This window comes from Rana temporaria, chromosome 1 (genome assembly GCF_905171775.1).
Source record: "Rana temporaria chromosome 1, aRanTem1.1, whole genome shotgun sequence".
NCBI lineage: Eukaryota > Metazoa > Chordata > Amphibia > Anura > Ranidae > Rana > Rana temporaria.
Window position 1 is genome coordinate 2,891,585 of NC_053489.1, and position 12,590 is coordinate 2,904,174.

At 46.7% G+C, this 12,590-nt stretch overlaps 1 protein-coding gene across 1 annotated transcript; it reads left to right on the forward strand.

Annotated features, from left to right (window-relative positions):
- Positions 1-2,314: 2,314 nt before the first annotated feature.
- Positions 2,315-11,690, forward strand: LOC120921975 (vomeronasal type-2 receptor 26-like). Its single transcript, XM_040334532.1, has 3 exons — positions 2,315-2,579; positions 6,399-6,522; positions 10,742-11,690. Exons 1-3 carry the CDS (start codon positions 2,547-2,549, stop codon positions 11,632-11,634), a joined length of 1,050 nt encoding a protein of 349 aa, XP_040190466.1. The 5' UTR covers positions 2,315-2,546; the 3' UTR covers positions 11,635-11,690.
- Positions 11,691-12,590: the final 900 nt, after the last annotated feature.

A 12,590-nucleotide genomic window follows, 5' to 3' on the forward strand; every position in this document is an offset into this window, starting at 1 on the left:
CTAAAGTAGAATTGGCAGAAGGTGGTCGCTGAAGACCAGTCTGCCGCCAATAGTAAATCCGAAAGGGAACCTCCCGAGGTGACGACCTTAGTAGCCATCGCCCCTCTGGAGGAGTGGGCACCAAACAGGGAGATGTCAATCCCTGCCATTTCCATGACTGAACGTACCCATCTGGCCAACGTAGCCGAGGAAACCGGGAGTTTGACGTAGGAAATGAGGAGTTGGGAGAACTGCGATGATCGCACAGGGGCTGTCAAAGACTCATAAGTCTGCAGACAGCGGACCACACACAGGTGTGGGTGTGCGGGGAAGAACGGGTAGAAAACCGACTGAAGTCCCGTCTTCGTCCTACGCACGATCGAAAACCTGACTCCTTGAGGCGAGAATTGACGCCTGGAGATGTCCAAAGCCCTGACGTCAGATACGCGTTTGATGGAAATCAGACACAAGAGGACAGTAAGCTTGAAAGACAATAATCTCAATGACAGAGTGTCGTTATCCCCCCATTCCGAGAACATGTTCAGGACCTTGGTCACGTCCCAAGTGCGCTGGTACTTGGGGCGTGGGGGGCGTCTAAACTTAACGCCCTTCAAAAGACGGCACACCAACGGGTGTTTACCTACAGGTAACGAGTCTATAGGGGAGTGGTAGGCTGAGATCGCAGAGCGATAGACGTTAAGGGAGCTATAGGACCTCCCGGATTCAAAAGAGTCCGCCAGATAGTTGGCCACTACAGACACAGGCGCCTGAACGGGATCAACCTGTCGTTGATCACACCAACGAACCCACAGTCGCCAGGCTGATCGATATGCCGATCTAGTCCCGGGGGCCCAGGCCAAGGCAAGGAGATCCCTAGCTGTTCTTGAAAGGTCGCTGTCTGCGTCCGGTACCCCGAAACCAACCATGCGAGGAAAGGGAGGTTGTGATTCGTGATCAGGGGGTGCAGATCCCCGCTCGGACTGGCGAGGAGATGAGGGAAGTGAGGAAGTAGTCTGGGGAAATCCACAGTCATCCCCAGAAGGAGGGGGAACCATGGCTGTGCCGGCCACCACGGGGTGATCAGCACGACGGATGCTCTCAGGTTTGTTATGTGAAGGAGAACCCTGAGGATCATGGAGAACGGGGGAAACGCATAATGTGTCCCCCGTGGCCAGACGGAAGTATTAAGAGTGAGAGAAATAAAAGAATTGCAGGTGGGGACCTGCAAGGGCGCCAGAAGGGGAGGAATATCCCCAGCACAAAAATAAAAAGGTGGGGGAAGTATCCACCCGGTAAAATTAAATACAATAGAGATTATAGAAGCAAGTGAAAATACACAAAATACAGTGGGCCATATTCTCATAGAAGTTACGATGGAGTATCTCAGGATACTCCATCGTAACTCCCTTTTTTGGCCCGTGTATCTATGCTCCTGATTCTCAGAATCATTTTTGCATAGATACACTTAAGATCCGCCATCTGTAAGTCACTTACACTGGCGGATCTTAAATGCAATGACGCCGGCCGCCGCTAGATGGCATTTACGTGAAGGAGTCATTTGCATTTGCAAATGATCCTTCTACGCCGATTCCCGAACGAGTTCACGTCGCGTAACCGTCGCTAACGTCGTTTGCGTAAGCGGAAACTTACCCCTGCTATATGAGGGGTAAGTTTCCGCACGTCTCGCGTAGGCCATGTTACGGATGGCGTCGGGTCCCCGTCGTGTTTTTTCGTCGGATACGTCGTTTACGTAAGTCGTTCTTGAATACGACTTTACGTCAATGACGCATACGTCGGCGTCATTGACGTTTTCCGCCGAGAACTGGAGCATGCGCACTGGGCTTTTTGCAGCCCGGCGCATGCCCAGTTCTTTTGCATCGGGGGCGCGCTTCATTTGAATAGAAGCCGCCCCCTTGGAGATCCGCCAGGCTACGCCGGGACACTTACACTCCGCTGTCCCAACTTATGGAGCAAGTGGTTGGGGAATACAACACCTGCTCCAGTAAGTTGGGACAGCGGAGTGTAAGTGCCCTAAGCGAAGCAGGCGGAGATTCTTTGAGAATATGGCCCAGTGTACTTAGCTGAATTTCTTGCCATGAGCAGAAAGAAGGAGGAGGGTTCTAAGGAGGCAGCCCCTTATATACCGGCTGTCCTGCCTCATGATTGGCAGATCCAGCCAGAGGGCTGCTGGGTGTTGTAGTTTTCTTTACTTCAGTTTCAAAAACATTTTTTTCTACCTGAATTCACTAAAAGTTGAATTTCTGCTATGTGCATTAATAAAGAAAGATAATGCATAAGATATTCGCCTCCTGTCTGAAATATAACTGGAATCTAACTGACATTTTGTATTTGTGTGTTCTTCTGTCTTCCATGAAAAGCTGAACAAATATGTGAGAAATGTTCATTACACCGACCCCGATGATGGCGAGATCTACTTCAATGAGAGACGAGAAGTTCCCACCGATCTTATTTTACACAGTTGGTTTCATTTAACCAAAACACAACCTATCTTCAGAACGATTTCCACCATCCGAAGGCCAGATTATGTGCCGGATCCATTTCCCGATATGAGGGATCCCGTCTTCTGGAAAACAGGAAAAGTAAGAAATCACTTTATTTTATGTTTATAGTGTTTGCAGAGAAGATTCAAAATTGTGATTTATAGAGATTTTTTTTAAACCACTTCCGCTCCAGAAGATTTTACCCCCTTCAAAGACCAGGCCATTTTTTGCTACTTAGCACTGCGCTACTTTAACCGCTTTAAGACCGACCGCCATTGTTTGGCAGCGGCACAGTGGATCTCCTGCACGAATCGCCGTAGCTGTACGGCAGCTCATGCAGGCTCAGTTGCAGAAGAAGCTCTGTTTTGGATCCATTGGCCCAGATACGCCGTTGTATCTCTGCGTCCGATTCTTAGAATCAGTTACGCATAGATATCTGCTAGATCCGACAGGCGTAAGTCTCTTACGCCGTCGGATCGTAACTGCATATTTACGCTGGCCGCTAGGGGCGTGTACGCTGATTTACGCGTCAAAATATGTAAATCAGCTAGATACGCGAATTCACGAACGTACGCCCGGCCGACACAGTAAAGTTACGCCATTTACATTAGGCTTTTTCCGGCGTATAGTTACCCCTGCTATATGGTGGTGTAAGTGCGGCATACCAATGTTAAGTATGGCCGTCGTTCCCGCGGCGAAATTTTAAGATTTTACGTTGTTTGCGTAACTCGTCCTTGAATGGGGCTGGACGTAATTTACGTTCACGTCAAAACCAATACGTCCTTGCGGCGTATTAGGAGCAATGCACACTGGGAGATTTCCATGGACGGCGCATGCGCCGTTCGTGAAAAACGTCAATCACGTTGGGTCACACAACATTTACATAAAACACGCCCCCCTGTTCCAAATTTGAATTAGACGGACTTACGCCGGCCGTTTTACGCTACGCCGCCGCAACTTACGGAGCAAGTGCTTTGAGAATACAGCACTTGCCCGTCTAAGTTGCGGCGGCGTAACATAAATCGGATACGTTACGCCGCCACAGAGATACGCCGCTGGACGAGAATCTGGCCCATTGAGTTTAAAGCGGAGGTTCACCCAAATAACATCTATATCAGACCAACTTCTTTATACTTCTAACATGTACAGTCCGCATTTTTATTTATTTTACGCTGTACATTCCGTATAATCTATATTTGCAATCTGGCTTCCGGGTACTTCTCCCCGCGGGAGTAGGCGTTTCTATGCTGAGGAGGAATGTCCTCTGGGAGGTCACCCAGATGATTGACGTCCTTTCAGAAAAAGTTCCCCCCGGCGGATAAGGCCCCGCCCCCCGTATTGAGTAGGCGCGTCACGAGTCACGGCTTTTCCGTAAGAAGCCGAACATGAAGAAGCTCTATACAGCGCCCGCGCAATCAGCTCTACACAGCTCCTAGCTGTATAGAGCGGTCTCGCAGCTCTGCATGTTAGGCTTCTTTCGGAAACGCCGTGACTCGTGACGCGCGTACACAATACAGGGGGCGGGGCCTTATCAGCCGGGGGGAACTTTTTCTGAAAGGACGTCAATCATCTGGGTGACCTCCCAGAGGACATTCCTCCTCAGCATAGAAACGCCTACTCCCACGGGGAGAAGTACCGGTAGGAAGCAAGATTGCAAAAATTGATTATACGGTAAGTACGGCGTAAAAAAAAAAGATGCGGACTGTACATGTTAGAAGTATAAAGAAGTTGGTCTGATATAGATGTTATTTGGGTGAACCTCCGCTTTAAGGGAGCTCTCAGTCATCCAATCATCGATCAATGTTAAGCAATTTTCTAATCCGTGATATTGGTCTTTTTCCGGTGATGCGAAAGTAGAGTTGAGTGTCGTCGGCGTATGAGTGGTAGCACAGGTCCTGTTTGCTGATAATTTTGAGGAGTGGGCGGAGGTAGATGTTGAATAGCACCGGGGTGATCCTTGAGGGACTCCGCAAGATATTGCACAAGTTTCAGAGGAGAAGGCTCCTAGTTTCACTGTCCGGAAACGATTTTCTTGGAAGAATGTGAACCAGGGTTGATCTGAGTCTGTGACTCCTGCTACCTCTTTAAGGCGAATGAGTAGAGTTTTGTGGTCTACAGTGTCAAATGCTGCACTGAGACCCAGCAGCACCAGGAGACATGATTCTCCGTCATCCGCTGCTTCGAGAGCGTCATCCCATATTTTGAGATGGGCTGTTTCTGTGCCATGGCCTGGGCGGAAACCTAATTGAAGTGGGTCCAAGAGTTTGTAGGTGTCCAAGTGGAGTTGCAGCTGTTGTACTACAGCTTTCCCCATAATCTTGGAGATGGTGTTAAGACTTGTTACTGGTCTGCGGTAGTTTGGGTCTTTGGGGTCGAGGTTCGGTTTCTTTAGGAGGGGTTTGATTATGCCTTGCTTGAGGGAAATCGGAACAATTCCTTCTTTAAATGATTGGTTTACGAGATGTGTTATGGTGGGTGCCAGGATGTCGGTACAATCTTTCAGGAGTTTTGTCGAAATGGTGTAATTTGGTGATGTGCCGTCTCGGAGGCTTCTGATGATGTTTTTGGTGGTGTCGATGGTGATCGGGATCAGCACAAAATTCATCGGTTGTATAATGTTTGTATTGGTTTCCTCTGTGGCCGAGTGAGGTTGGTTGTTTTTTTTCTGTTGAATTATTTCACGAATGTTTTGGATTTTGTTGATAAAAAAATCTGATAGCTCATTGCATAATTCTTGAGTTTCCTTTGCTGGGGGCTCTAGGCAGGTGGGGTTCATAGTCTGAGTGACTAGTTTGAAAAGTTCACAAGGTCGGTTTAGGGCTTTTGAGATGGTGTTATTTTTTTTTGCTTTGAAGATTGCTTTGTGGTATTTCTTAGTGAGTGCTTTGTAGTTTGTGTGGTTTTCCTTTGTTGGATTTCTTCTCCAGGCTCCTTCAGCTCTTCTGCATTCTTGCTTCAGTTAAATAAGAGTGTCATTGAACCAGCCCGAATAGTTTTTGCCGATGAGTGCTCTACGTTTCGGAGCGACTGTGTCTGCTGTTTGTAGTAAAGCTTTATTTAAGGAATTGAGTGTTTGTTCGTTGTTGTTATTCTGCTACAAGTCTTTGGTAAAGAAAACTCCCAATAAGTGTTTGTTGACTGATTTGCATTAATGTTAGAGTGTCTACACTACTTTTTTATACCAGTAATGATGGTGATCAGCAACTTATAATGGGACTGTGGTGTGGTGGGCAGTCTGACACTAACTGACAGCTTGTGGGAATGCGTGGCTGTACGGCAACCATCTAAAATTAGCTTTTGATTTTTCGTGTTCGTGTCACGTAGACTTTAACGGTGGCTTTCGAATTTGCCCGCGAACACCGCATAATGTTTGCTGTTTGGCGAACACCCGATGTTCAAATCGAACTTACGTTCAACTCGAACATCGGGCTCATCCCTAGTTTTAATACTGGGAACATGCTTGTGTTGTCTCTATATTTTCAAAGTTTGCTATTTATAACAATTTGCTATTAATAACAAATCTACCCTCACATAATTTGTGAGGGTAGATTTGCATTAGATGCAGTAGGACTGTGTTGGGTGAGGGAGAGAGAACACAGCCCACACCATCTCCTGGCATTCTTCTCCTATTCTCGCCACTCCTAGAGCTGGACTGACAGGAGCAGTGATGTCGCTGTCACTACTGCGGTCAGCCTTGTAACAAAAGGACAGCGCCCCCCATCCCTACAGCAAACTATTGCACCCAGGGCAGCCACCCCTCCCGCCCACTCCTTGCACTGCCCCTTGGTGGAGGCAAACATGAACCTCATTTGTATTTGTAGCACCTAGTTTGTATCACCTCATGAGATATGATGGACAAATATTATTACTAATAATAATAATAATAATAATAATAATAATAATAATATGTGATTTCAGGTTCCAGTAGGTCGGTGCTCAGATCCCTGTTTACCCGGAAGCAGAAAAAAGTTTGGATCTTCAATTCATAAATGCTGCTATGAGTGCGTCTTGTGTCCAGAAGGCGAGATCTCCAACATTTCCGGTAGAGTTTGTATTTGTTAGTAAGTTATTGATGGACTGGACAGAATGTACCACTGTGGTTATAGTGTGTGTCAGCGAATAAGATCTCTGCAATGTGTGCACTTTTTATCCTTTTTAAGACCCTGCACATGCCGAAGTATACCTGTTGATTAGGGATGAGCCGAACACCCCACGGTTCGGTTCACAGCAGAACATGCGAACAGCCCAAAAATTTGTTCGAACATGCGAACACCGTTAAAGTCTATGGGACACAAACATGAAAAATCAAAAGTGCTCATTTTAAAGGTTAATCTCCAAGTTATTGTCATAAAACGTGTTTGGGAACCCGGGTCCTGCCCCAGGGGACATGTATCAATGCAATAAAAGTTATAAAAAACTGAAGTTTTTTTGGGAGCAGTGATTTAAATAATGCTAAAAGTGAAACAATAAAAGTGAAATTTTCTTTTAAATTCCGTACCTGGGAGGTGTCTATAGTATGCCTGTAAAGTAGCGCATGTTTCCCGTGTTTAGAACAGTTCCTGCACAAAATGACATTTCTAAAGGAAAAAAAGTAATTTAAAACTACTCACGGCTATAATGAATTGTCGGGTCCTAGCAATACAGATAAAAGTAATTGAAAAAAACGGCATGGGACCCCCCCTCAGTCCATTACCAGGCCCTTTGGGTCTGGTATGAATATCAAGGGGAACCAGTGTTGCCAACCTACCAGATTGAAATTTACTGGCACGACTACATTTTTACTGGCATTTCACAGAAGTTACTAAATTAAATTTTTAGGTGCAAATTTCAGTATTTAGGCTACAAAAAAGTACACTAGGCAAATAGCAATGTGCTTTAAGGTAGATATTAAAGTGGAGCTCCAACCTAAAGTGGAACTTCCGCTCATCGAAAACCATCCCCCCTCCGGTGTCACATTTGACACCTTTCAGGGGGAGGGGGGTGCATATACCTGTCTAAAGACAGGTATTTGCACCCACTTCCGTCCCCCCCCACTGTGTTCTGGGAAACACACAGCTCCCAGAACACATGACTTGCGCATGCGCCGTAGGGAACTGGGCAGTAAAGCCGCAATGCTTCACTTCCTGGTTCCCTCACTGAGGATGGCGGTGGGGGCAGCAGAGTGATGAGTGATCGCTCGTCCTCTGCTGCCGACGGCGCTGAACTCCAGGACACTTAAGTGTCCTAATATTGAAAGTCAGCAGCTGCAGTATTTGTAGTTGCTGGCTTTTAATATATTTTTTTTCGGCGGAGATCCGCTTTAAGGTAAAAAAACATATTTTTGTTATTTTCGATATAATAAGGGCAAATTATTTAGTCACATCACCCCCCTCTGCAGTGCCACAATCTCTCTCTGCCTCCAATCTCTCTCTGCCTTCAATCTCCCTCTGCCTCCAATCTCCTCCTGCCTTCAATCTCCCCCAGGCCCCCTGCCTCCAATCACCCCCAGCCTCCATCGTCCCCTGCCTTCATCCCCCTCTGTGGTGCCACCAACAACCCCTGTCTCCATCCCCCACCCTTTGCAGTGCCACCAACACCCCCTGCCTCCAATCACCCCCTGACACTAACACCCCTTGCCTCCAATCACCACCTGCGTCCATCGTCCCCTGCCTCCATCCCCCTCTGTGGTGCCACCAACAACCCCTGTCTCCATCCCCCACCCTCTGCAGTGCCACCATCCCCCTCTGCGGTGCCACCAACTCCCCTTGCCTCCAATCACCCCCTGCCACTAACACCCCCTGCCTTCAATCTCCCCCTGTCTCCATTCCCCCCTCTGCGGTGCCACCACAGCCACCATAACCCCCTGCCTTCAATCACCCCTTGCCTCCATTCTCCATGCGCAGTTCCAAGCCATGCCGATCTTGGCTATTTTTACTGGCACATTCCTGCAACCACGGACATTTACGAACGGGGGGAAAAAGTGGCAGTTTTTTATGAACTGTCCGTAAAAATATGGACGGTTGGCAACACTGAGGGTAACCCCGAACCAAAAAAAATAAATGTGTGGGAGTCCCCCCGAAAATCCATACCAGACCCTTATCCAAGCATGCAACCAGACAGGCCGCAGAAAAAGAAGGAGGGACAAGAGAGTGCCCCCCCCTCCTGAACCGTACCGGGCCACATGCCCTCAACATGTTAATTCAGCATAAAGATGTATTCATCCATTAGCATCCCTTTGGAGTGAACTGAGCAATACCAAATGCTGAGTAAATCTAAGCTTTGAACAATACGGGCTCCTTTCCATAAAGAATATCTTTTTTGAGGGCTGTTAAGGTCTTTAACATTTAGGCCCCTTTCATATGGGGCCGACCCGTCAGCAGATCCACTTGCTTAGCAGAGGATCTCTCCACTGATATCTGTTGAGCAGAGCAGATGTGGACACAGCCTGCTGCTCTATATGGGGCTGTCTGGAAAAAGACCTCCCATCTATTTCCATCTGACTGTCATTTAATCCCATGCAGATGGGGAATGGATCTCCCATCTGTTTTTAGTGGACAAGATTGGATCAAATGGAAGAAGGTGTAAATAGACACATCCTAAGCTCCATAGAGGGCAATAGAGCATCTGATCGGGTCCACCTGCAAAATGGACTGGTGGACCAGATCGTTTTATGGGTGTGAAAGGGCCCTAAAGAACCTTAAAAGGCATGCTGTAAGCGTGAGTTCACCTTGAGATAGTGGAGGTAAGACAGGCGACCAAAAACAGTCAACAAAGACAATATGGCAAAGTCATTGCTAAAGATAAGTAGGATCTGGTAAAAAAAATAAAAATAAGAAATACTGTAGGTGGTAATGCTACCTCTTTTCTATCAACTAAAGGTAACAGTCATGTACCCGCACTAGGGCGATAATTTTGGGACCATATACAGATGAATGGTAAGAGAGCCCTGGGAATAGCAAAATCAGATTATCATTTTGGCAGTGCCCCCTACGACCTGTAACTCTGGAATCAGATGCTAGTGCAGACGTGGTCTGGTCATGAGGATGTCCTATGGGTTCTATAAGTTTCCACTTCTTCAACAGAGCTAGGCCCTCTTCCAGGGATTTCACTGTAAACATTTTCCCATCTTTAGTGATAACCAGTCTCACTGGATAACACCATTTATAGGTCATTCTGTTAGTGGCAAAAATTTAGTAATCGTTCCTAGATTTTTCCTCTGCAGCAGAGTATACGGAGATAGATCAGGGAAAAATGCCAGTTGGGCATATTGCTGATAAACCGTTTCTGAATTTCTTCTAAGGGCTCAAAGAAATTTGTCTTTAATATGATATAAATGTATTCTCACCACCATATCTTTGAGTAGCTTGTCTGGCAGGTCTGCCGGTTTCAACAAGCTGTGTATCTGGTCTAAAATCAACTCAACTGGTGAGGCATTGGGAGGAAAAGTGGCTTAGTAGCTTAGTAAAATAATTGCTCAATTCTGCTGGCTGAATGGTTTCTGGAATGCCATGGATTTCAACATTGTTACGCCTGAAGCGGTGCTCCAGGTCCCCCATTTTTGCCTTGAATCACTTCACATATTCCTCTCTTTTGTTGTGAGCATCATCCAGCTCATTGAACGTGGTGACAAAGTCTCCCATACATTTTTGCAATGTGGCTAACCCTGATGCCTTTAAATTTGTGGACCAAAGAAGTGAGATTTGCTTAAATAGAGCCGCCTAAAGACCTAAGTATTTCCTTCACTGTGATATCCATAGTGGGGTGGTTAAGAGTGGGAAATGCTGTTATGGAGGAATAAGTGGCACTAGAATCCCCAGAAATACACGCACCTGGACCCCCAGAATAGCACCTTCAGGGCCAGCACCTACTGAGGGGTCTATACTTGCCTGAGCTGGTAGAGGGAGAGGAGGTCCGTGAAAAAAAATCCATATTTCATAGGATGCTGGTATGCACAGCCACTTCACTCACCCCTCTCCTCTCTCCCTGTCACACTGTGACATGCTGCTGTCGATCCTGAGTGGCGCCATTTTGGCTGAAGGAGCGATGAGCAGGAGCAGGATCGCTAGTGACAAGCAATCCCTGCTACTGCTGTGAAGAGCCAAGTCAGTGAGCGGCCATCACACTCGGCTGCCAGTCACGTCCCCCCATGTGTTATATTTTATTTACCTCTCCCACAATGCACTGATGGAAATTTCTATCTGTGAGACAACACCAAACAAGTAATTTTTCTCAGAAGTTCTGACCCCCAATGCTCATTGTTGCTTATATTGTTCTTCCTACAGACAGTGAAAACTGCATGAAATGTCCTGATGAAGAATGGCCAAATGAGAAGAAGGATCGGTGTGTTCCAAGAGTGGTGGAATTTCTCTCCTACACTGATGATCCCATTGTTGGAGTATTTTCAGCTGTCTCCATCCTCTGTTGTCTTCTGACTGGTTTAATATTGGGGATATTTATACATTACCATGACACCCCCATTGTTAAAGCCAATAATCGGGACCTGAGCTATCTTCTCCTGGTCTCCATCATGCTGAGCTTCCTCTGTGTCTTCTTGTTCCTCGGCCATCCGGTAGATGTGACCTGCATGCTCCGTGTCACCTCTTTTGGAGTCAACTTCTCGGTTGCTGTCTCTTCTCTACTTGCCAAAAGTATCATGGTGTGCATTGCTTTTACAGCCACCAAACCTGGGAGCCCCTGGAGGAAATGGATGGGAGCCAAACTGGCCAATTGTATTATTTGTGTCTTCTCACTGGTCCAACTCATAATCTGTGCCACCTGGTTGTCTATTTCTCCCCCCTTCCAGGATCGGGACACTCACTCTTATCAGGGGAAGATCATCATTCAGTGTAATGAGGGTTCAGTTATCGGCTTCTACTCTGTCCTGGGATATATGGGGCTTCTGGCAGCTGTGAGCTTCATTATCGCTTTTTTAGCCAGGACATTACCGGACAGTTTTAATGAGGCCAAGTACATCACCTTCAGCATGCTGGTGTTCTGCAGTGTCTGGATTGCCATGATCCCGGCCTATCTGAGCACCAGAGGGAAATACATGGTGGCTGTGGAGGTTTTTGCTATAATGGCCTCAAGTTCTGGACTTCTTGGCTGTATATTTTTCCCAAAATGTTACATAATTCTGTTCAGACCTGACCTGAATACAAAAGCAGTTATCCACTAATGCCTCGTACACATGACCGGTTTTCCCGACGAGAAAATTGCAATTTTTTAGATTGGTCGGGAAAATCGCTCATGTGTATGCTCCATAGCAGTTTTCCCGACAAAAAACTGCCACCCAAAAAATTAAAACCAGCTCTATTTTTTCCCATTGTGTTTCCCGTCAGTCTTTTTCTTGTTGCGAAAACCGTGTAGGCTTTTCCGAGGGGAAAAAAAACGTGCATGCTCAGAATCAAGTATGAGACGGGAGCGCTCGGAATGGAGATAGCACATTCGTCACGCTGTAACGGGCTGAAAAGCACAAAGACTGAAAAGCGCGAATCGTCTCTCACCAAACTTTTACTAACACGAGGATCAGCAAAAGCAACCCAAAGGGTGGCACCATTTGAATAGGAACGTCCCCTTTATAGTGCCGTCGTACGTGTTTTGACGTCACCATGCTTTGGTTGAGTGTTTTTTTGGACTGAACGTGTGTGTAGGAATCACGTCGGGGAAAAATGTTGGGTTTTGGCATGTCAGGAAAACCGGTTGTGTGTACAGGGCATTACATATATGGAGGAACACTGAGTTACCAGCAGTTATAGCTGTCACCTCTTCTATTTTTGATTTAAATATTTTGTTATTGAGAATGAATATTGTGAAATTTGAATATTTAATACTTATCTCTCCTTTGGATGGCCAGTCTGATTTTTGGTGGTATCAGACACTGTGAGTTTGTTGGAAACATTGTCCCCCGCGGGGTGTAGTGGTTCCTCCCACCAGCCGTTACATCATTACAGAACAATATAGTCACTCAGGGCCATATTCTGAGTAAATCTCCGCCAGCTTCGCTTAGGGCACTTACACTCCGCTGTCCCAACTTACTGGAGCAGGTGTTGTATTCCCCAACCACTTGCTCCATAAGTTGGGACAGCGGAGTGTAAGTGTCCCGGCGTAGCCTGGCGGATCTCCAAGGGGGCG